The following is a 26480-nucleotide window of genomic DNA, read 5'->3' as shown; positions in this document are numbered from 1 at the left end:
ATGCAACACTCAATAGCATTAAGAAGGTATAATTTTACAGATTTGTTGTGTGGTGTAATGTAGAGAGCAAGACCTTCATGTGCAGAACGTCACGAGTTTGAATCTTGTCAGGTGCTTTAAATGTTTTAATTTTTTCGAAATGGCTGATCATTATTTTTATTCAGTTAATTGGTGTAGGTGTAATTTTTCTATTTCTATTCCTTTACCACATTTTAACTGGCATATAAACTTCATTTGCTCTCATTTTCTTGCTATCATGCTTTTTCCCCATGAAATCTTCGTTCATGTGATTTTAATTGATTTTATGTATTAATTTCAATTCAATTTTTTCATTTTATCACTATTTTTTACCCATGTTACTGCGTTCATTACTTCTACTCCTCATTTTGCTTGAATTTAGTTTATTTATAATACCTTCTTTTGTTCAAATCATCATCTGCAGTATTTTTTCAATAGTGCAATGAGAATTTAGGCTATGTTTTAAATGTTTGTTTGGCGACTGCAGTAAAAAAATAAAAAATAAAAAACTGCACACTCAGTATAAATAGATTACTCCGTCTTTTGTTTTTAAATTACACATCAAAATTTTCAAGTATTTAACCATTACAATAGATAAATATTGTTACATTCACTCAAATTATGAGTGGCAAAAGAATGATATAAAGAAAAAAATTACAACAATTGAAAAATTTCATAGGGTGCTTAAAATGATGTTACAAAGGAACAGAAATAAAAAATTACATTTCAACCAATTAATTAAATAAAAATGATCAAAGTATATTAAATAAAGATTTAAAAAGGAAAAAAAAAACAGCATTTGACAAGATCTGAACCCACAACAACATTCTGCCCATGACAGTCTTGCCTTATCCACCACACCACACAGCCAGTCCATAATATACTACTTTTTTAAGGCTACCGAGTGTTGCGTAAAATTCCAAGGTCCCCCCCCCCCCCCCCCTCCCATCAATTACTCGCAAACGGGGGCCCACGATGGTGAATAGCTGCAAGGTGAGATCCGGGGGACCTTAACCTACATCACTGTATAGACGGTTTCAGAAAGTCACCTCTTGTTGTAAGCTAGGTTTTCTTTGCTGAAGCTGTGAAACAGTGGCTTCTGGACTGAGAACTTCTGTGCTCTAATTCAGTCATCAAATAAGTCTATCCGAACAATCAGTTCTCATTTAACAATTTTGTGTAAAAATATGAGCTGTAAGTTTTATTTTGTTAGGCATGTGAGAATCCTGTTCTTACTCCAGAATATTGGCTACATTTTAGTGGCCAGGTCTCGTATACCTAGAAAAGGAAACTGGCAAAACTGGAAGAAGCACCTAGCAGGGGGAGAAGAAAAACACCTGAAAGTGAAGTAGTAAGAGAGAGGCAGAGAGTACCACCAACAGGAAAGTAGTGCAGCACTGGCAGAAAAGGAAGAGCAACGTAAAATGGCTGTAGAAAGAAACTGTCAGCGAGACTGAGAAAAACTTAAAAATAAGCAACGAGACAAGAATGTTCATACAATTTTGCCTTAGACATTGGGAAAAGCAGTATGCAAGGCTAAGAAAGAACTGCCAAAGTCACCCAATAAACAGGCAGTAATTCAACAGCAAATTTACTACAAATTGTCACTAACCAAACAAAGACATAGCTGAAACTTCCTGGCTGATTAAAATTGTGTGCCGGACCGAGACACGAACTCGGGACCTTTGCCTTTCGTGGGCAATTGCTCTACCAGGAGAGCTTCTGTAAAGTTTGGGAGGTAGGAGACGAGATACTGGCAGGAGTAAAGCTGTGAGGATGGGGCGTGAGTCGTGCTTGGGTAGCTCTGTTTGTAGAGCACTTACCTACGAAAGGCAAAGGTCCCGAGTTCGAGTCTCGGTCCGGCACACAGTTTTAATCTGCCAGAAGTTTCATATCAGCGCGCACTCCGCTGCAGAGTGAAAATCTCGTTCTAAAGACATAGCTGTTGAGGCAACATCATGCACGGAGAGATCTGATACCACTGGATATAATATCTGATGTGATTACAGTTTCCTATGTCCGTGATATTAGCACTTATCAATTCTTAGTCTGCTGTAGGCCTACATATTTCTGTTATGCCAAATGTAGGGGACTGAAGAGGCCAATTTTGTAAAACTAATGCCACCTTTGTGTCATCGGATGACAAGGACGAATACCTTATTTACTCTATTATAAGATGAAGTTTTTTTTCCCAAATTAGTCATTCGAAAAATACAAGGTTGTCTTATATTCACAGATTAATGATGTCAATGTTTTTATATTGTTTAATAGAGTAATACAGGGGTCATCCTACACTTACAGATAAAGTTTGGCTATTTACATTTCGTATCAATTTATTTTGAACAATCCCGAAGGATCGGGCATATTAAACAACACTTTATTTTGCTTGCACTCTAATATGCTCAAGATTTCCCAATACACTGAAGTGCACAATACAGTATCAAGCTCGCTCGACTGACATTTGACATGCAGCGCTAGTGCAAGGGATACGCAAGAAACTTAATTAGCAACTGCAACAATCTAATGCTCTGCTTAAAAATTGAAAATTTTGTGAAATACAGTAGGAAATAAAATTAAAACTTAACTCACAAACTTTTGTCATATTTAAACAGACTCACAAAGTCTTCACGAATGTACAGTTGCCGCATACACACATTTGTGCTGCCTTTTAAGTAAAGGTAACATTCAAAGGCAAAAATATTGTCCTTCAAAAACCACTACTCGATTCTGAATCTAAGTCAATAACTTATTTTGTTATGAGAAACTCTTTATTTACCGTGTGAGTTGCAAATAAGAAATTCGGTCACTGTAAATGTATTAGAATATCAGAGAAAAACATCACCAGCTTTAAATCAGCTTCAGATTGAGGTAACACTCCGATCGAAAGAGAAAGAAAATTAGTCCAGAATAAAATGTCTAGCAAATGAAATATATCAAATTGACTGCAATTGTTAAGGGAATAAATTACAGTGGCAAGACTCGACATGAAGATAATGCAAACAGTGGTCACTAGATGCAGGATGAAAAAAAGTTTGATAACTCTACCGAATAGTGATTGCGATCTTTTATTTATGTATTAGTTGCTGTCGTTACATGTGACCTGTACCCTAGAAGGCACTGCCATCCATGTTTCACTGTTGCTCAAGCACGGCATTATGAAAAGTTGGGAGGAGGGCAGTGATACCCCCAGTGAATGCAGGAAGAGGAGAGATGAGCATGCAAAAATTTCATTGTGCAGTCAACCGTGGGAATGCACACAACGTACTTTGGCTTTCTACGAACACATTTAAATGCAGCTTGCCTCAATCCATTTGCACTCTGAATCGAACTGACTTTACAATGGACAAATACTCAACAACAGCATACACTTCCACAGGAGACAGTAAAAGACCAGATGGAGGCCAGTGGCATACTTACGTGTTCTGGGCACCAATGTTGTCAACACTCAAGAGGGTGTGTCAGCTTCTGGTTCTACACAGCCGACGAGAGAGCAACTGGCAGACGATACGTTTATCAGCAAGAGACACGGGAACGTTCTCACGAGATCTGCCGTGTGTTCGGAAGGGAAAAAAGAAACAGCTGTGTTCTTGTTCCCACAGTACCCGAGACCTCATAAATCGCAACATATTCGGGAAAAGTAGCCAAATATTGGTGACAACGGAGCTTAATGTTAAGATGATGATGATTAAAAATAGTGATACCAGAGATGACAGGCTAAGTTAAAAAGAATGGCAGTGAAGATCAAAATTGCTGTAAATATTTTCTTTTGTTTATTTTATTTCTCTTTGCATTATCAAACTGTGGTCAATCAATAAATAGCATAAATTTAGAATAAGTGCACTGAAACTTTTTAGACAGATCCCTTACATCTAAAAAATAAATGGGGAGGGTGTCATCTTACATTCAGGGTCGTCTTATACTCAGGTAAATACAACACCTGGAATGAGGAATAAGTTTGTTCTTACTGTTGAGTTTTCTGGGTACAATATGTGTTAGGTAGTTGGTTTAAGTATTCTATTGCTTTGTTTCATATTTAATGTCTCTGTCTAATATTATATTTAATGTCTAATGTAGCCTAGTAGACTCATTTTGCACTTCAACATCTTTTTGTGAAGAAGTATCAGCATGCGATTGCCTCATAAACTGAAAAAATAAATAAGCGTTAACTCTTGTTTATAGTGCTCCTGTGCTATGTTTCAATCATCTGTTACACTGTGCAGCAATAGCATTTCTTATGGACAAATTGTCGCATGTATAATACCCACTAGCATCTATAATAATACATAACAAGTAGTAGATAAAAAATCTACTTGCCAAGCGGTGGCAGAACACACACACACATAAAAGACAATTGTGACTGGCAAGCTTTTCGAGCCAGTGGCTCCTCCTCCATCCAGAAGGGTTGAAGGGGAAGGAAGAGGGGTGGAGGGAAAGGACTGGAGAGGTCTAGGAAAAGGGGTAGATTTCAGGAAAGTCACCCACAACTGCAGGTTAGGGGAGACTTTACCGTACGGGATGAGAAGGAAAATCTATATGGGTCACGTAGGTTAAGATCTCAGGTATCAAATCGTACAGTCATTCACCGAGTGGGCCCTCGCTTGCAAGTAATCGACAAAAAAAAAATTTTAAATTTTTGAAATTTTATGCGATGCTCAATACTATTAAAGAATAGAGTAGTATTGTGTTGATTGGTTCTGTGGTGTAATGGATAGGGTATAGCCTTCCTGTGCAGGCGGTTGTGGCTTTGAATCTTGCCAAGTGCAATAATTTTTTTATTTTTAAATCTTTATCAAAATTACTTATTCAATTAACTGGTTTAAATGTAAATTTTTATTTCTATTCCTTTGTCACACCATTTTAATATCGTATGGAACTTTTTCCTTCACTCATTTTTTTCTTTATATCATTCTTTTTCCATTTGCAATTTTTGTGAATGTGAATTTAATTATATTTATTTATTATAATAATTAAATATTTGAAAATGATGATCAGTTAAAAAACAAAAGATGAAATCTACCTATACTGACTACACAATGGTCTCAGAAATGCATTTGTTATAAGGCGTGGATTTTTATGGTAACTGACATACAAATGTTTAAACCATACTTAAATTCCTATTCCACTATGGACAAAAATAACGCAGATGATTTTAATGAAAGAAGCGATTATAAGCAAAACGAAATTCAAGCAAAATGAGGAATAGGAATAATACAATAATACATGGATGAAAAATAGAATGATAAAGAGAGAAATCAAAATACATAAAATTAATTAAAATCACATGAACAAAGACTTCAAGCAGAAAAAGAATGATAGCAGGAAAAATGAGAGCAGATGTAGTGGGTATGATGGTTAAAATATGACAAAGGAAATAAAAAATTACATTTAAACCAATTAATTGAATAAAAATAATGATCAGAGTTGTTTCAATAAACATTTAAAAATAAACGTCTTACCTTATCCATTACACCACACAACCAGTCCATTCAATGGTGCTTCTTCAATGCTATTGAGGACCACACAATTCTTTTTTGAGGGCCCACCAAGGTGAATGGTTGTGATATCTGGGAATTTAAGCTACATCGTCGTATGGTTTCAAAAAGACAATCCTACCTTCAGGAATCTCTCTTTGTTAGTACTTGTTCTCAAAAATTTTAACTAGGTTTTCACGAGATAATTAGAATTTAAATTAAAGAGTTCATCAGTTCAGGATTTTCAAACTTTTCTGTAAACACAGTTTTACATTTCTGACCATTGAAAGCAAGCTATCAAAATATTTGCAACACACTGAAATCCTATAACTCTCTAATCAAACCTTTGTGCAATTTTTTCAGACTGTACATTACAGATAACTATCATCTGCAGGAAGTCTCAAGTTACTACTATCAATAACGATTGCCAGGTCGTTAATATACAGCGTATAGGGCAGGTCAAAAAAACTTTACAACTTTGGAATGACATACAGATCTGTTGAGATAACTTATACAATCTGTAGATGTGTCACTTTTTAGCAAACAATCAAAAGTTTGATTCACATAGTACATCAGTACCCCATTCCACCACCAGGATCGCCAGTGCAGTGCACAGTTAAAATGGCTACTTTCACTGGTACATAGCATGCTCGCTGTGTATTCCAGTTTCGTGAAGTGAACTCTGCAAAAACTGTTTGGTATAAACTTTGCACCGAATACACTAAAAAAACTCCGAGCAGGCCTACAATTTACTCTCGGCACACGAACTTTGTCGAGACAGGTTGTTCCCTGTGACACGATAAATCACCAGGCTGCCCGTTTGTCACCGATTAGGTTACTTCTACATCTGCCGGTCCCACGTATCACAAAACCCTCAACCGAGTCTTGCATTTTGTGCGACAACCGGCACTCACCAGCATGAAGGTGACGGTCCTGGCGATGTGCGGCATGGCAGGGTTGGGCGGCTGGACGGCCAGCTGGATGAGACGGTGCAGGTTGAGGGCGATGACCGTCACGTCGCGGCCGTCCACCAGCCCCGCACCCACCAGTTCCCCGGCTATCCCGTCCGCAGTGTCCTTGCCCAGGGCGAATTCGAACCGGATGTCGTTCAGCTCGCCGCGTGGGTTCCTGTAATTCCACGAGAAATAAGTCACCGTGTGCGGTGTAACCAGTGCATCTAAAACATGAAATAATTAGACGAGGTATGTTATGACCTTACACATTTATTTTCACAGGTTCATTTATTTTATTTGTGTTAGAATCATTACAGGTGTGTAGACAAACACATACATAGCGTAAAATGAAACTCGTGGTGTCCCACTGGTATGCTGAACATACTGATTAATAATTCCTAGTTGAATTGCTTGTGAAGTGGAAACACAGAGAGAAGCTCGTATTGCTGAGTTGTTAGAAACGTGGAGCAATTTGCATCAGAACAGTGAATCAATATTGTGGAGTGGTACACAAAGATAGGCTCCATCAAGGAACGTAAAGAAATGTTTCAAGCGAAGTATCCCGGTAAGAAACTTCGCACGAGCAGTACTATTCGAGATCTGAAAAAGAGATGGTAGGCTGTAGGATCCATTCAGAATGTGCAGAGAAGTAGGCGACTGACAGTGAGGACCTCTGAAATTATAAACAGAATTCACACACACATTATGAGAAGTCCCTGCAAGTAGGTATACAGGGTGTTACAAAAAGGTACGGCCAAACTCTCAGGAAACATTCCTCACACACAAAGAAAGAAAAGATGTTACGTGGACATGTGTCCGGAAACGCTTAATTTCCATGTTAGAGCTCATTTTAGTTTCGTCAGTATGTACTGTACTTCCTCGATTCACCGACAGTTGGCCCAATTGAAGGAAGGTAATGTTGACTTTGGTGCTCGTGTTGACATGCGACTCATTGCTCTACAGTACTAGTATCGAGCACATCAGTACATAGCATCAACAGGTTAGTGTTCATCACGAACGTGGTTTTGCGGTCAGTGCAATGTTTACAAATGAGGAGTTGGCAGATGCCCATTTGAAGTATGGATTAGCACGGGACAATAGCTGTGTCGCGGTACGTTTGTATCGAGACAATTTCCAGAACGGAGGTGTCCCGACAGGAAGACATTCGAAGCAATTGATCGGCGTCTTAGGGAGCACGGAACATTCCAGCCTACGACTCGCGACTGGGGAAGACCTAGAACGACGAGGACACCTGCAATGGACGAGGCAATTCTTCGTGCAGTTGACGATATCCCTAATGTCAGCGTCAGAGAAGTTGCTGCTGTACAAGGTAACGTTGACCACGTCACTGTATGGAGAATGCTACGGGAGAACCAGTTTTTTCCGTACCGTGTACAGCGTGTGCAGGCACTATCAGCAGCTGATTGGCCTCCACGGGTACACTTCTGCGAATGGTTCATCCGACAATGTGTCAATCCTCATTTCAGTGCAAATGTTCTCTTTACGGATGAGGCTTCATTCCGACGTGATCAGAATGTAAATTTTCACAATCAACATGTGTGGGCTGACGAGAATCCGCACGCAATTGTGCAATCACGTCATCAACACAGATTTTCTGTGAATGTTTGGGCACGCATTGTTGGTGATGTCTCAATTGGGCCCCACGTTCTTCCACCTACGCTCAATGGAGCACGTTATCATGATTTCATACGGGATACTCTACCTGTGCTGCTAGAACATGTGCCTTTACAAGTACGACACAACATGTGGTTCATGCACGATGGAGCTCCTGCACATTTCAGTCGAAGTGTTCGTACGCTTCTCAACAGATTCGGTGACCGACTGATTGGTAGAGGCGGACCAATTTCATGGCCTCCACGCTCTCCTGACCTCAACCCTCTTGACTTTCATTTATGGGGGCATTTGAAAGCTCTTGTCTACGCAACCCCGGTACCAAATGTAGAGACCCTTTGTGCTCGTATTCTGGACGGCTGTGATACAATACGCCATTCTCCAGGGCTACATCAGCCCAACAGGGATTCCGTGTGACGGAGGGTGGATGCACGTATCCTCGCTAACGGAGGACATTTTGAACATTTCCTCTAACAAAGTGTTTGAAGTCACGCTGGTACGTTCTGTTGCTGTGTGTTTCCATTCCATGATTAATGTGATTTGAAGAGAAGTAATAAAATGAGCTCTAACATGGAAAGTAAGCGTTTCCGGACACATGTCCACATAACATATTTTCTTTCTTTGTGTGTGAGGAATGTTTCCTGAAAGTTTGGCCGTACGTTTTTGTAACACCCTGTAGAGGTTATCACAGCAGGTTGGTAGATATCTTACAGTGTGTCATTGTGTACTGAAAGATACAAAGTTAAAGGCCAAGTCTGATGCAAGAGCTGAAATCTGGTCATCAGGAAAACTGGTTGTTAACATCGACTGCTAATGATTACTCGGACCCCTTGGTCTACTTCACATCAGATGATCTTTGACACCTTGTATGCACAATTCACAGATGCAGAGAAGCTGAACACAGCGTTCAAACAAGATGGAGCAACCGCTCACACATCCGTGGCCCACAGGAGGAATGTGTTCCCTGAAGACAGACTCGTCAGCAGAGGCCTCTGGCCCCATAGGTCCTTGCACTTGAGCATTGTGTGATTTTTATTTATGGGGCTCATTAAACGCAAAGTGTATGCTGACAATCTTCACCCAACAGACGATCTTAAACTGGAAATTACTACAGAAATTAAAAACATCACACCTGCAGAATTACGGAGTACTGCTGGTAACAATCATCACACAAAGTCGGCAATGCCTTAATGCCCATTGCAACCATTTAGAGCACATCTACTTTTTTTTATCACCACTATTATCTATTTTTTTAGTTAGTTGACTGTTACTGGAATCTCGGGAGTGAGGTATACCAGTATCATGTGGGGGCAACCTGTATAACTTCTGTAGTGATAAATACCATTCCAGAGGAGTGACGCATAGTCCTACATTATCTTACCTACGAATAATATTCACAACTAAAATTTGTAACAGAATATGACAAATGTAGAAATTCAGATGTTCACAGTGGGTGTTATTTTTATTCTGTACGTTGTTAGCATTATCACAGAACAACACGTGTCTTCGACACTGGACGGTAATCGCAGCAACTTTGCAAGAAAAAAAATGCCTGCTCAGATGCAGTAAAAAAAAAAAATATACACCACAGATTGCCAATCTGGCGATCACCAATATGTGCAGACTTCCAACGTGTAGGTATATTAACAATGGAACTTTCTTAGAACGTGAAATGCACTTGTTTTCACTCATAGCTCGAGTAGTGAAGCAAGACAGTGTTTATGTAATCTGGTTAAACTACATATCGGTGAAGAGAAGATACAAGTCGTTAATGGGATTGTCACAAGTTGTTTCGGAAATGTCGAGTTTTAATTCCGTACTTTAAAGCAATGATAACTAGAGAAAAAGTTTGAAAAACTTGAAGGGCCCAGCAGTCACACATAAAGATACAAATATTTGTTTATTCCAATAAACTAGGTTGTGTGTCTTCTCAGGCTCACCTTCAGATCGGGCATTCTTAAGTTAGTAATATATAAAGTCTACAACTTTGCTTCCCTCCTCTGTCTCAAAGTCTGAGGCTTTATTGTGAAAAAGATAAATGATTTACAATTGGAAGTATTGGTCCTCACTAGTCACTGCTTTGTCTTATCTTTTGGGCAGCATACAAATCCCAGGGCAGAAGAACTGGGTAGTCTCTAGGAATTTTGCAATCATCCATATGACCAGAAGTGATGGTCAGTCACACCGAGTGCCACTGATAGGAAAAGCAGATTGTCAGAGGAAGCAATGTCTAGAGAATATGATGGGTGGGTAGGACTTCCCATTTTAATGTTTCAAAGTACATTTTGACAGGTTTTGGGATATGGGACCACAATTTCCATGCTGTAAAATCATCTTCATATCTGTTGCTGTATGGTAGTCATTTATCCTTCAGTCCTCAGCTCAAACAAATCAATTGCATTTGATAATGATCTCCTGCAGTTGTTTCCGTTTCAATAGTTTTGAAAACCTTGTCTCTTTCACATCCACACCTATCTTTGACATCAAAAATCACCATTCTTGAAGCATTGAAACCATTCTCTGAATGTTCTTTCACAAATAGCTTAGTAACCGTAGCTCTTACCCAGCATTTTATGAGCCTCAACTGCAGATTTCTTCATGTTAAAACAGAAAATCAAAAACTTCCGACAAATGATTAAGACTGAGCTCCTAAGTTGACATATTCAATTAAGAATAACTTTATGGGGGCAATCACAAATCAATCAATATTTTGGTGGTGCTATGTTTACCAATGCCTAAGCTTATCGTACGACGTGACCTACCATTTGCAACTACCTCCTTCTACTGCAAAATGGTGGATCAAAAGTTGTATGTGGACCTAATATATCTTTTAATACGACAAGAAGATAGGAAGCAATTCAGCATATTGCCACGAGTTATAGTTAAATAGCATGTTGTGTCAGAAAACAAATTCCTTTACCTGCTGTACCCTTACTCCTCTTCTGTTGGACATTAAGGGATTAAGCAGTTCATGGGCCAGTCTATTTGTAGTTAGTGACATCATCCTGAAATATGCTCAAATTGTGCTAGTGTGTTGGGCAGTATGCTTTGCATCTATTCTCAATGGAACATATACAGAGAATGGCAGCACAAATGATCACAGGTTTGTTTGATCCCTGGGAGAGCTTAAGCAACTGAACTGGCAGAATCTGTAAAATAGCCGTAAAGCATCCCAAGAAAATCTACTAATGAAGTTTCAGGATTTTTTGAAAGCCTGCAACTGTTAAAGCTTTGTTTTCTAGATTTTACTGCAATAAATTAAAAAACACACAATTTCTAGTTAGTTATTGATTTCTGAATGTAGTTAGTGGTAAAAGTTTAGAAGAACGTGTGCTTTCAGTTTTCTTATGGTCCATTGGTCCATTTGTGCAGAGTCTCACACATGTAAACATTACGTACAGCTTTCAGTGCACAGTATACATCGAGAATAACTTACATAAAACGGTTACAAAGGTGCTTTTAGATGTGGTTGACAGAGATAATGTTACAGGTCTTCCATAGATAAGCTTTTGGATAGATGGTATTTAACTTAACAATATGGTTTACAATTTGCTTTCATCTAGTTTACAATAGTGTTTGTTTCTGTATGATACTACTATTATTTAAGTATACTGTTGAAGCATCTGAAAAAGAATCACCATTTCATTTCAAAGTCTTTCATTAAACATTTTGTCTTCAAATTTTTTGTAATGTATATACATATCCAGTTGTTCTAACAATTCCATTTTACACCCTTCATTTAGTCAGTGGAGTACTTTGATATATTGCAGTACTTTTCCAAATGGATATCCTGTATTTTGTATATGTGTAGCCATAGCTGACGACTTATCTCTTGTGTGGGTAAATGTTAATGTGCTCTGTGTACCTATACTGAAATTTTGGTTTGTTTGTCCTACGTAGAACATGGAGCATTCCTGGCAGTTTACTTTGTACCGGATGATCAAAAAGTCAGTATAATTTTGAAAACTTAATAAACCACGGAATAATGTAGATAGAGGGGTAAAAATTGACACACATGCTTGGAATGACATGGGGTGGGGGGGACCATATTGCTAGACGCGTGAAAGACCTCTTGCGTGCGTCGTTTGGTGATGAGCGTGTGCTCAGCCGCCACTTTCGTCATGCTTGGCCTCCCAGGTCCCCAGACCTCAGTCCGTGCGGTTATTGGCTTTGGGGTTACCTGAAGTCGCAAGTGTATCGTGATCGACCGACATTTCTAGGGATGCTGAAAGACAACATCCGACGCCAATGCCTCACCATAACTCCGGACATGCTTTACAGTGCTGTTCACAACATTATTCCTCGACTACAGCTATTGTTCAGGAATGATGGTGGACATATTGAGCATTTCCTGTAAAGATCATCATCTTTGCTTTGTCTTACTTTGTTATGCTAATTATTGCTATTCTGATCAGATGAAGCACCCACCATCTGTCAAGACATTTTTTGAATGTTTGTGTTTTTTTGGTTCTAATAAAAACCAAATGCCATTCCAAGCATGTGTGTTAACTTTTACCTCTCTATCTACATTATTCCCTGATTTATTCAGTTTTCAAATTTATACTGACTTATCTCTTGTGTGGGTAAACGTTAACGTGCTCTGTGTACCTATACTGAAATTTTGGTTTGTTTGTTCGCTCACCCGGTATATTCCAGAGTCTCAGTGTGGGTCATTATTGCACTTTATATTATGTATTAGTTTTCATTGCAATTTATATGATGTAGAAAACCAAACTTTTACTTTGTGATTTTTGAAAATGTAGAAAATGGATTAGTTACAAGAATTGGAGATAAACACACATTACAAAAAATACGAAACTAAAATCTTAAACGAAAAACTTTAAAGTAATCGACGAATTTTTTCAGATATTTCAACAATGTACTAAAATAAGTAGAAACACACAGAAACAATCACTACTGTAAACTAAGTGTAGGCAAATTATAATCAATATTGTCAAAATAAATACCTTCTGTACAAAAACGTGTCTGTGGGAAACTTGTAACATTATTTGTGTCAACTACATCTAAAAACATCTTTGCAACTGTTTGTTTACGTATGTTATTCTCTACTTATTCTGTTCACTGAAAGTTGTGTGTGATGTTTAAGATGTGTGGGTCTATGCACAAATGGATCATAAGAAAACTGTAATACAGATTCTTTCCAATTTCACCACTAACTAAATGTAAAAATCAGTAGGTAACTAGAAATTGTGTATTTTTTATGTACAGCAGTAAAGTCAATACAATAGTCTCACACATCGAAAACATTATGTCAAAATGGCACAGTATAAAGAGAAACCACGCTAGAAAATGGGAATCATTTCCCTAAAGGTGTCATGTAAAATATGGGAAAAAAAACAACCCCAAAGTTTAAGGAACTGGCTTTCAATGATGATTCTATGCGTGTACAACAATGCCTTATGTATCGTTCACAGACATATCCTAAGGATAAGAATAATCACAGCACACAGAGGCATTTGAACAATAATTCTTCTCGTTCGCCTTGCACAGTAGGTGTAGATATAAATGTAGATCTACTACTACTAATGCAGCTGAAGCAGCAGCTCACCTCATGCGCAGCACCAGATTGATGGGCACGGGCTCCATGACGTGCTGCATGGCGGCCAGCGTCTGCTGCTGTTGCTGCTGCGGGGGCACCGGCGGCACGCCCATGCCGAGGCTCATCGCCGCCAGCCGCTCGCCGGCACCCTGCACCGCCGCAGCGCCCGCCAGCGCCTGCTGCGCAGCCGCGCCGCCCGTCTGCTGCGAGTGTCCGGACGCCGTGCTGCCTCCGCTGCCACCCCCCGCGCTGCTGCTGCCTCCCCCTTCCTCGTGTTTGTCGCTCTCGCTGCCCGACGAGCCCACCGTGTCAATGTTGTTCATGGGCTTCACGCGCTGAAATGCGGAGACAAGCGTCGAGTGCCATTCGGGTGAACGACATTTCCCACTCCCAGTTTGAAATGAGGAAAGACGATCGTGACAAAATAGTATCAGTTAGGCAATATGTCGCCGAACGCGTACTGTGTGCGGTCGTTTCGTTTCACATTTGTACACAGTCGAATACAGAGGTGCGCAGTTCGAGTAACCGGCAAGGTGCGGTGGCAAGTAAACGTCTCCACCTCCTGTGGGCGGGACCTTTACGTGTCGACGTCACAACTCTGCGGCGTCTCGACTGTCGAGGAGCGGACACCCTCTCCGAGAACGTACACTGCAATGGACGGAGGAAGCTCTAAAATGAAATGTCACTTACTTCTTGTCGAGCCTACTGGATGTACCTTCTCTTACATTTATATTGTATCTGCTCCGAGTTAAGTAATTGTGACCTTTACACCCACTGAAACAAATACGAGGCACTAAGTGATGAAATGCTGATGTCATTTCGTAACAAAAAGGAGAAAAGTTCAAGTCTTTCCAGGTCTGAGCATATTTCTACGGAGATATTGCTTTGCAGGACCTCCACATAAAGAAGATAACTAACGGTGAACGAGTTACATTAAAGGTAAATTAACGCACAATACATCGGGTGACAGTTTAAAGTGTTCTGATTCAGCTTCAAACACATAAGAAAAGGGTCAAAAACATTTCAGGACGCAATGCATCTGGCACTGCGATATATTCCAGGTACATGTATTCATCTATACAGGTACTGCTCTCTCCGTTTTACCTTTCGGATTTCAGACTGCACATATAACGAGACGCACGCAATCCTGCCACACGCGAAATCAACTAATAGAAATGTTTTTTATTTAATTACTGAAGTTTCAATGTAAAACTAAACTGTTTCAAAATAATTATTTCATTTTATAAAATTCATTTCCATGAAACGAAGTTTCTGTAAAAATTATATAAAGAAAACTTAAAATGAAAATTATTATATGCTGACTCACAGAAAAGATATTTCACTACTTTTTTTTGTTACGTTCTAGCTTCAATCAACTTTGTATCGAGAGTTATGGCAGGAATGGCTGTAACACAGCTGTGGCTGACAAGTAGTGTGCTGTCCAATTTTTTTATTTATATTTTTTGACCAAGGAATTAAGGATAAATGGAAAAATTATTCAAAACGAGTTTTTTTTTTAAAAAGGTAGTGTGTTCCACGCATATGGAAAATCTAAGGAATCTAGTCACCTAAATGGAACTACTACAACAACAATCACTCAGAGATTAATCCACAAAGATAAAATTTTTGTTTATCTCCCTGCTTCTAGAATGAAATGTTCACTCTGCAGCAGAGTGTGCGCTGATACGAAACTTCCTGCCAGATTAAAACTGACCTTTGCCTTTTGTGGACAATTGCTCTACCAACTGAGGTAATCTTCCAGGAAGTTTAAAATCAGCGCATACTCTGCTGCAGAGTGATAATTTCATTCTGGAAACATCCCCCAGGCTGTGGCTAGGCCACATCTCCACACTTCTGTGAAGTTAGGAATGTAGGAGACGAGGTACTGCTGGAAGTAACATTGCGAGGACAGGTCACAAGTTGTGCTCAAGTAGCTCATCTGATAGAGCGCTTGCCTGAGAAAGGCAAACATCGTGACTTAGAATCTCGGTCCAGCACATAATTTCAATCTGCCAAGAAGTTTCACTTGCTGCTCTCTAATGACTATAAATGTGCTGCAACAATCTCGCTGTTTTGGAGCAAATTGTGATCACGGTTAAAAGTTGTGTACATTCTGTAGTAGAAAATAACGGCAGTAAGAGCATACAAATATTGTACTAATGTAGCTTACCAATCTTGAAATTTGTGGATTATCTGACACACACCTATAAAATTTCGAAAAACAATTACAAGTATCCACAGTCACTGGCAGTCTTCAAACCCTATACTAGCATTTACTTTTTTTGAATCACCCGTTTTCTAACTGGTTTGAAATGGCCCACCACTAATTCCTCCATTGTGTCACGCTCTTCATCAAGAGCAGCACTTGCAACCTACAACATGACTATTTGTTCCACTTACTCCAGGTTTTGTTTTACATTCCTTTCTTTGACAGTTCTTCAGAGAACCTCCTAATTCCTGGTATCACTCCACCTAATTGTCAACACCCTTACACAGCACCACATCACAAACATTTCAATTTTATTCTGTTCCAGTTTTCCCACAGTCCACAATTCAATAACATACAATGCCACGCCCCAGAGGTACATTCTTAGCATGTTATTCCTCAGATTATGGCCAATGTTTGACGTCCCCCTTTGCCTACACTAGTCTGTTTTGCATGTTCTCCTCGCTTCCGCTCATGTCGTTTCTGCTACTCATCAAGAAGATTGTAAACTGTTACACAACAGAGATATGAATTAATGTGTCTGAGAAAGGGGCCATTTAGATGCTGCTACCTGTACCTAGAGCAGTTGGTAGCAGATGTTTCGTTCGACCGTCTGCTACAATCTTATATAAATAGAGCCGGAAAGAGTGAAAGTTCTTGAAATGGCCTACACATGTAGATAAACATACACGCCGTCCCAGTATGGCAAAGATATTGTAGGAATGTACGATTATATCTCAGCTGACAGAAAATTTAAGAACAAAAATAGCAATTATTTTATGTACCTCATTTGACTTTTTTCACTGATCTCGCTGACTGTCAGTCTTCTGAGCAGGTGTGAGAAGGGTGTATGCAATCTAGTTATCTCAGTATGAGAATGTTTACAGAGTTCGTGACAGCCGCGAGGGCACCTAAGAAATCAAGGTAACAAGGATCTCGTGAAACTGATGTTTCACGTTATGCAGTTGCAACAGTTCTTGCTTTTATACCATGGAAGCCACATACGTGCAGCAATTGTTCCCTGATGACTGTGAGAGAAGAATGGAATCTGGAGAAATTTCCTTGGGCTGGAATGATGATTGGCCTAAACTCTTTGAGAACATTCTGTGAACTGATGAGACAGTTTTCCACATTGGAGGAATTGTAAACAGGTGTAACTGTCTTCACACGGCAGCCAAAAATCCAGACGAATGTATCAAAAAAAGCACAGGGCCATCCACATGTGACAGTATGGTGTGGTATCATGTCATCCAAAGTTGTCGGAACACAACGAATGGTGAAAGATAAATGGAAATGTTGCAAGATCGTGTACAGCCAGTAATTTCACAACAGAACAACCCACAGCTTCACTTCACTTCATGTAGGATGGAACACCTGCACATTGTGCAAATGATGCATACCAGTTCATTTTCAAAAATGTACACAGATTGGTAGGGCTTATGTGGAGGTTTAAAATGATGTTTAACACAACCTCAAGGAGTGCTGTTTCTATCAAAAGTAGTTTTATAATTTATTTATGAACCAATTTTCTTAACCGTTTAAAAATGGGGATGACGTATCAGATCCCCTGTATATAAAATCAATTAACATCATCACTCCAAGCAGATGAGCATAGCACACTGTAACTGTCAGGGATCTGCTTTTGCATTACAGAAAGAATATATGACAGAACTGCGGCAATATGGTGCCATGGTGCCATAGTGCAATGAAAGACCACATCAAGTATTAATAGACACTCAATTACCACAAACAGTGATGATAGGTATATTTACAAGCTGATTCTTACAGGAAAGTAAAAGGAGTTACAAGCTACTGCTCACGATTGAAATTAAACATGGCTTATAAAATGTTCACCCTCATCCTTTGCAGCAGAAATTTCTTGGGGGTCATGTTTTCACTGAAAATCCTGTGTAATTTCTTTAATTTGATTGTATTAGTTCTACCCAACACTTATTCTATGTACAATGCACATACTGATACATTTGTATGCAGCAAATTTTCTCTTGTAAGCAAGTGAAAGCGAGTTCAGACACACAAAAAATGAGATCGACAGAAAGTGCAATGTGGCTTAGCAGAAATGGAGTACAAAAGCATGGGTTTATAAGTATGCATAACTAAGGACAAAGACAGATACTCCCTACAGGAAAATTAGAGAGACCCTTAAAATTAAGGAGACCTTTGGAGGATAGAGAAGCAGCTATATGGTTGTCAAACAGCTCAAACGACAAGCCAGTACTGGGTAAAGAACAGAATGCAAAGATGTGGCAGGACTATGTAGAGGGACTATAGAATGAAACAAACTTTGGGGACGATATTATAGAAAGCGAAGATGTAGGTGAGATGAGATAGATATGATACTGTGAGAAGAATGTGGCAGAGCACTGAAAGACCTAAGTGGAAACAAGGCCCCTGGAGTAGACAACATTCCCTCATACATACCGAGATGTTTGGGACAGCTAGCTATGACAAAATTATTCCACCGGTGCACAAGATATACAACATAGGCAAAATATCCTCAGACTTTAGAATCAGGTATGTACAGAGTTGACAAAAAAATCTAAGGAGTATCCACCATGTATTATTTCATATTCACAGCACAAGCGCGCACAGTAATTTGGGGAAGAAAGATTTCAAGCAAATTTTATTCTATTAGAATCTAACAGTTATTGCTAAAACTGCAAGGTATTCACAATATTGCTTATTGGTTGCTAAGCCTAAATACAGAATGGCAAACAATGGTATTTGAACATGATAAATGGTCATATATGCTGACCAAATAAACCCTAAACACTCTTGCTCTTTGTCATGTGCACATCGAATTTGTTAGTAAATTGTGCAAAGGAAAACAAAAGCACTTCATAGACGAAAAATTGGTGACAATTTCCAAATTTGTTAGTTTAAAACATCAATCACTTGAACCTTTTCACATGCATCATTTTCATTTTACAAGTTTAGAATTACCTAGTGCCATCTCGTGTCGTATTAAGTAACTTATGTAAAGCCCCGAAACCCCGAAACATCCGAATTCCAGGTAATTAACTGCAATCTGGCAATACCGTCATGACCCACTTTTTGGAGCTTTGCAAGAGAGGGTGGCGGAGGAAAGGGAGTCTCTTGATTAACCACCTTCCTCTTCTGACTGTAGAAGACTAGGTGTAGTTATGAAGGTGACCCAAACCATACTGTGCTCGAGCTGAATGACATGCTAAGAGCATTGCTCTTCACTTTGAGATCACAATATGTTGAAATTATTTTCATGGTGGTAATATGCATTTGAAGTCACACACTTTTCACATCACGATAATATAAGGAGTTTCTAACAAGTTCTTTGCGTACAAAATTTTGAGCACTATTTAGAACTTTGACAATTGAAGTGTTTCTAAGAAGTACAAGGAGTCTCTACACACCCTGTAATAAGAATGCAAAAATTCCAATTTCACAGAGGGTATGTGCTGACAGCTGTGAATACAAAAAATTATGCAAAGGAGAATAAAAATCTTATATTATGAAACATCAGTTCAAGTTCTGGAGATATGTAGAAGCATGTGAAGCAATACTGGCCCTAAGACTTATCCTAGAAAATAAGTTGAAGAAAGGCGAAACCACATGACAATGTTTGACAGTTGCTCTGAAGAAATATTGTGGAATTTGCACAACGTGATCCGGCAGCAAACCCATGAAGACTATTTACAACACATATGCCGGGAAAGCTTGAAGAGTGACAAGGCGGAACTATGTTTATAGCATCTGTCAATTCAGAGAAAGCTTTTGACAATGTTGAGTGGACTACACTCTCTCTCTCACTCTCTCTCTCTCTCTCTCTCTCTCTCTCTCTCTCTCTCTCTCTCAAATTCTGAAGGTAGCAGGAGTACAATACAGATTATTTACAATTTGTGAAAAAAGCAGACTGTAATTATAAAAGTTGAAGAACACGAAAGGGAAGTGGTGGTTGAGATGGCAGTGTGACGGGATTGTAGCTTATCCCCGATGTTCATTATGAACACACGGAGTAAGCTACGAAAGAAACTGAAGACAAATTTGGAAAGGGAATTAAAGTTCCAAGACATTACAATTCTGTCAGACAGTAAAGGACTTGGAAGAACATATGAACGGAATGGACAGTATCTCAACAAGAGATAAGATGAACATCAACAAAAGTAAAACAAACAAAAGTAAAACAAACGCAATGGAATGTAGTCAAATCAGCCAAAGCTGAGAGAATAAGGTTAGGAAGTGAGAGAAAAAGTGATAGATGCGTATCTGTATTTAGGCAGCGCAATAAATGATGGTGGCCAAAGTAGAGAGGATATAAAATGCAGATTGGTAAAAGTGGAGAAAGCGTTTCTGAAACACACACTTTACATGCTGGGAAGTCTTTTCTGGAGGAGTTTGTCAAGAGTGTAGATCTGTACAGAATTGAAACTGAGTTTAGATATGAAGATAACAGAAGCTTTTGAAGTATAGTGCTATAATGATTCGATCAAATAATAAATGAGAAGGTACTGAATTAAAGAAAAAAAGGTTTGTGGCATAACTAGACTAAAAAAGGGATTAGTTAATGTGAGACATCTTGAATCATCATGGAATAGTTAATTTAGCAATGGTGGAAAGTGAGGGGAGGGGGAGGGACGGTAGGGGGAGAGGTGGTTAACCGAGACTTCACTACAGTAAGCATGCTCCAGTGAATGTGAGCTGCTACTGAGATGGGAGAGGCTTGCACAAGATGGAGAGCTTCATCATTCTAGTATTCGGAGACCACAATAACATACTGTAACTTCTCTAGCAGTTTTTAATTGCCATGTGTGTGTACAAATATCAATGAAGTTACTGAAATATGATGCTGGGGAAAAAATTTAGGACACCTGGATCGATACAGCCAACTCTGACCCAATGATGGTATGTGCTGCCTAGGGGAGAGTGATAATGGTGTCAACATCATATGCTGAAAGATAGCATTGTGGCACAGCTTACACAGCACCACCTGTGTCTACCCTTAAATAAGGGATGCTCACAGCCAGAAGCCTCAGTGGGATGCAAATGAGTGAAAAAAGCAGGCAACCAGGACAGAGATGCACACGTGCTTCCTACAGCCAACCGAGCCAGTTTGAAAGGGATGAAATTGTGGTCTTCCAAGTGGTGGAACGCTCCTCTCAGATAATTGCCAAGTAAGTTGTATGTGCTGCATCACTTGGGCAACAAGGGCAGCTGTGACAGCTACCACAGCACTGATAAGGGACCTCGTTAGTCCAGACCCATCAACAGGAACTGTTGCAAACCGGTTATTAGCAGTGAGACCGCGGACACGCACACCTTTAGCCCGTCTTCCATCCACCCACACCTTCGACGTGCACAGATCGACTGGTGCTGTCAGAGGATCACTTGGAAGAGGGAATGGCACGTCGTGGTCTTCAACAACGAAAGCAGATTCTGCCCGCACGCAAGTGACAGTCGTTTGTGCGTATGACCTAGACCCAGTGAACACTTTCTTTCTGGTAGAGTGCATTTGTCCAAGACACAGTGGCCCCATCCCAGGCCGTACACAGTCTGTGCTGTGATAAGCAACTCCCCCCCCCCGGGCAACTACAACCGGAGCAACTACAACCGGAGCAACTTCTCTCGCCAGCACAATCTCCAGACTTGCCTTCAATTGAGCACATGTAGGATACGACGGCACAAGAAGTCTCGTGCAACTCGTCAACCGACAACTCTCACAGAACTACATGAACAGGTCGAGCTGGTGTAGCATAATGTACCTCAGAACACTATTCGTCATCTGTATGATCGACTGGTTGCCAGAGTCGGCACCTGCATTGCTGCCTGTGGGGGCTACGCCACATACTAATATGGTGTTTCAGTGTACGTCAGTATCTGGTATCTCAGAGCCATATGTGCTACAGATTTGTAGAGGTGGTCATTTCATGTACCCATATGCACTGTTGGAACAATGAATTTTGAACAATTTGGATACGTAAAAAGGGTGTACTAACTTTTTTCCCTTCAGTGTATTTAGAAGTGTATGTACTATGGTGTCTGCTGTACCTTCAAAGTTCAAGGAAGTGTTGATTCTTCCTCACTATTTACATAACTAGTGGCATTGTCTGAGCCACTGGAGTTGTGGAACTGGCAGTCTCGTGTGTGTGTGTGTGTGTGTGTGTGTGTGTGTGTGTGTGTGTGTGTGTGTTCTACACGTCTATTGTTGACGAATGCATTGATGGCCGAAAGCTTTGTTTATTTGTGACAGTCACTTTGTTGTGCCTATCTGCGACTCAGCAACTCCCCTATATGGTGAGATGATGATTGGTTTTTGGGGCACTCAACTGCGAGGTTATCACAGCACCTGTACAATTTCCCAACCTTTGCTCAGCCCAATTTCGTCACTGTGCTGGATGATGATGATGATGATGAAATGACGAGGACAACAGAAACACCCAGTCATCTCGAGGCAGGTGAAAATCCCTGACCCCCCCCCCCCCCCCCCCCCCAGGGAATCGAACCCAGTCCCCAATATGGTGAGTAGCAACTTTCATTTTCATAATATTTTCCTTACATAGTTGATATTCCAAGTTGGAATGTGCTTACATTAACTTAGTTTTAAGTGCCCTATATTAACATTTCAATGTGTGGTACACTATAGAAATTCGAAGGGAAGTGGAGTTTTGGAGCAGGGTCAAGTTATTGTTCCAGCTGAAAACGAAGCTCTAGTAGTTCTTTCAGAACTCACTGATGACCAAATATATCTGTAACAAATTTCTGTGCCTTTATTTTGCAAAATAGGTTGACACTCTTCTCTGTGATTCACTCAGAAAAAGCTTTCTGAATGCTAAAAAAAGCATGAAGCTGTGACCCCGAGACCAAAATTGGAACTTTGTGAGTGCTTTGGTTGATAGACCACTTTTTGGAAGATGCAAAAACAGCTAGTATCGAGTTGGTGTGGGTGTTATCCAAAAATTACCTCGAGCAGTTAATCAGAGAACCAATTTGCGAAGAGGGGGGAGCGGGCGGAAGGGGGGAGGGATAGTAAAAAATGAAATAATAATATAATATTATATAATATAATATAATGGTCTAGAAGGATGGAACTAGTTGTGAACAAAGAAAATTAATGCAGTAAAAGCGGAAAATTACACCATATTTTAGTAAGATCCTCGAGTAGATCACATGTCACTCCAGACATCAGAAAGTATAAGAGGTAAATTAGATACAGAAATGTGAAACAATTGCTAACATAGCTGTCTCAGTGTGCTAAGAGCAAAAATCCCTGTCTTTCTTCATGTCAGTAGTTAGTGTGCTACTCGTAAATTCCCCACTCTTAAAATTTAAAATGTACATTACACTGTCACTGTTGGCACCTATGATGTTAGTTAGATCCAAGTCAAGCTGAGAGTTAACCTTAGGTCAGAATACTGAACACACACAGTTTAAATATGCTGTACTGAATCCAAGGGTAACAAATTACTTACTTTTAGTAAATATTACAGAAAGGATAGATCGCTACCCACTGTATAATGGAGATGCCGAATCGCAGACAGGCACGGCAAAAATACTGCTAAACATGTAAGTTTACGGACAAAAGGATTTATTCTGCACTGTCTATTTCAGAAGGTCTTTCAGCCAAATGTTTGTTTAGCAATCTTTTTGTTGTGCCTGCCCCTAACTCAACTGCTCCACTATACGGTGACTAGCAATCTACCCTTTCTACAATCCATCCAGGATTTTCTATTGTTTGTTTTTTGCTGAAGTCTATTTGTGTAAACAGCACAGGTAGGAAAATAAAGGAAGAAGTAGGAAAATAAAAAGAAACTATGAACTCTGTAGGTGCATAGTGACAACCATACAACGAGATTAAACAGAACTGGTTTGAGTTAATGTGCTGTTGGAAAGAACATGCCTCGAGGTGAAGCAGGAGGGAGAGTAACAAAAAACAGAACTCACGTCTTCGTCTGACGAGTCGCCCTCCTCGTCCTCTGAAGACCACACCCACTCGCCAGTCACTGTGCGGTGAAGCCGCCCCGATGCTCCGGGCTGCCTTTTGGATGCCTGAAATTATGTCCGTAGCATGCAATTATATATCCGCATCACTAAAATACTAATTTTGTAAGGTGTAAGCACAATTTCTCATCACTTACACACAATACAAGAAATTAGTGAAGTTGCCAGAAACATTACACTTATCGGAAACTGTTATATAGTGTCATTGGAACCTATCATTTAAAATATCCACCACCACCACCACCACCACCACCACCAAAGAAGTTCCCTTGCAAGTAAATACATCATTTCCAGCAGTTTTTCCATGAACTGAAAGTTCCCTGAAATGCATTTTTCACGATACAGTTTAGTGCCACTTGTGATTATGTTAGTCTCCTCAATTGTGTCAAATCTTTAAACTTTTAACTTTACTTTCATTCTGGAGAATTAAACGAAAGTCACTTGTGCAGGAGAGGTGACTGACACAGATTATAACTTCAGACTGTCACAATGGAGGAACCTGTTGCCTTTGTTCCACTTTTCCAGGTGTTTTCTGCTCTCCTTCAACTGCATAAGGACATTGCGGGAGAACACTACAGTGACAGACTGAGAAGTGTATTAACTCGAGGTTCTGTGTCAAACAGATGAGCACTTTTCACATCACTCTTCATTTGCCGAGCTTTCTCGAGACGGATTGACAAACGTCTCTTCCATCTTCACGATTGCTGCTCGGTTTTGGGATTGTACTCAAACCCAGCTTCCATCACGATTAATATCTGTCGAAAGAAAGTCTGGTTCAGTTTCAAGCCTTTCCTGAAGTTCTCTGGAAACTTGCACACAATGCCGTTTCTGCTCATCACTGACAATCCGTCGCGCAAACTTTGTGGCAATCCGTCACATTGCAGTTCGTCGGACAAAACAAAAGTTAATGCACACACCTCGCTCCCAGACCCCCACAATTGTCAATTTCGCAAGACGTGCAACACACGGCAATGGAAACTCCATAAAAACTAAACACCACCACTTAGCACAAACCTGATCGAGACACCGACTCACAAAGCACGTTCGGGATAGAGCCTGATGGCGTTTCGTCGTACCAGCTGGACTTGAGAAGCTATATGTACATTCTGTGAGCTTTTGGGTAGCACCTAATATTTCCACGATTCACAGTAACTTCTCACACTTCCAGACCACTCCGATCATCATCTAGTAACTGTTTGTTAACGTACCAATCTGCAATGATATTTTGTTTTCAGCTATTTTCCTCATAATTACATCTGTTAAGACCACAGAATCTGAACAGCTCATGAGGAAACAAAACCTGGAAACTGCACAACAGACAGGATGGTGATTTAACCTGTTCAATTTATTACCTACTCCAGAGTCTACCACGAAGTATGAGGCGGTAAATATTCACACCGGTGAATTAGGAACAAAGCAATTATACACGGTAATTCGAATTGTTTGCCAGTGGTATACTGGATACACCTCGTAGGAATCATCACACGCTTTTTCTCTGGTGTTTTGGTAGATACTTGCAACTTCTTTTTTGCACTGCATAGCTAGAGTCAACCCAACAGTTACTGCTCACCGTCTTTCACGCGATGCCCAGTGACAACAAAAAGTATTGGTTTGTTACCCTTAACAAACAAAATTATTTAAATCAGAATTTTACATCCCCATTCAACAGAGCGCTCCAAATTTAGTCTAGTCAAATATTCATTTTGTCAATATGTATAACCAGTAAAACACGAAAGTAAGTGACTCAGTAGTGCCGGGTGCTTAGTGCTAGTAGTCAGTGCAGGACAGGGCAGTACTGTCGCTGCAGGAGTACTAGTTATTCTTTACATTTTACTGTTCCTCGCTAAAAGGAATGTCAGACTAGACTAACCCGGAACCACACTATCAAATAAGCACAAAAAATTCCACTTCATTTTGTTTGTAATGGGAAAAAAACTTATGCTTTGTTGACAGTGGGTGTCTCATAAGAGAGACGAGGAGCTCTATCCGACTCCAGTTACACAATTTGGAAAGGAAACTGCATATATCTGCTGAAACACAAGAGAAAATATGCCACCCTGTATATATTTACCAGAGCTACTTTAAGGGTTAAACTACAGACAACATAAAACTTCAATTTTGAACAATTGCACTTTAAGTAGCAATGGGCACAGCAATCAGTTGCAAATAATGTTCATTGCACATATGCAAATAATGTTCATTGCACATATGCAAATAATGTTGTTTGTGACTGACTGACGCATATTTGCAGTAAATATTATTTGTGACTAATTGCTGTACCCTTTACTACTATAAATAAATGTAGTCACTGAGCACAACTACTTCCCAATGGAGTTAAACCTGATAGAATTGCACTTTAGTTTTCATCAAAATTATACTGTCGTGATATGGAGGAAAGTTCTGGTAGAATGTAACAATTTAGGAACAAAGGACACCACTCGCCAAATAGTAGTAACACTGAGTTGTTTGCAGGCATATGAAAAAGAATGAACACTTGCAACCTTTTGGACAAATCCTGCGAAACATCATGTTTTTTTCATGTGGACAAAAGCAGGAGAGATTCTGTAAAGTTTGGAAGGTAGGAGACGAGGTACTGGCAGAAGTAAAGCTGTGAGGACGGGGCGTGAGTCGTGCTCGGGTAGCTCAGACGG

General features: G+C 39.8%; 1 protein-coding gene across 5 annotated transcripts in view; it reads right to left on the bottom strand.

Annotated features, from left to right (window-relative positions):
* LOC124553653 (serine/threonine-protein kinase OSR1) overlaps window positions 1-26480 on the bottom strand; it is a 549990-nt gene that overhangs the window by 1081 nt on the left and 522429 nt on the right. For all 5 annotated transcript variants that reach the window (XM_047127534.1, XM_047127532.1, XM_047127536.1 and 2 more), the window contains 3 exons: window positions 23773-23877; window positions 13644-13969; window positions 6404-6617 (listed from right to left, as the gene is read on the bottom strand). In XM_047127534.1, coding sequence (XP_046983490.1) covers window positions 6404-6617; window positions 13644-13969; window positions 23773-23877 — 645 coding nt within the window. The remainder of the gene's footprint in view (window positions 1-6403; window positions 6618-13643; window positions 13970-23772; window positions 23878-26480) is intronic.

The sequence above is a fragment of the Schistocerca americana genome, chromosome 11, assembly GCF_021461395.2.
Source record: "Schistocerca americana isolate TAMUIC-IGC-003095 chromosome 11, iqSchAmer2.1, whole genome shotgun sequence".
Lineage (NCBI taxonomy): Eukaryota > Metazoa > Arthropoda > Insecta > Orthoptera > Acrididae > Schistocerca > Schistocerca americana.
This window is presented reverse-complemented; position numbering and strand designations above follow the sequence as displayed.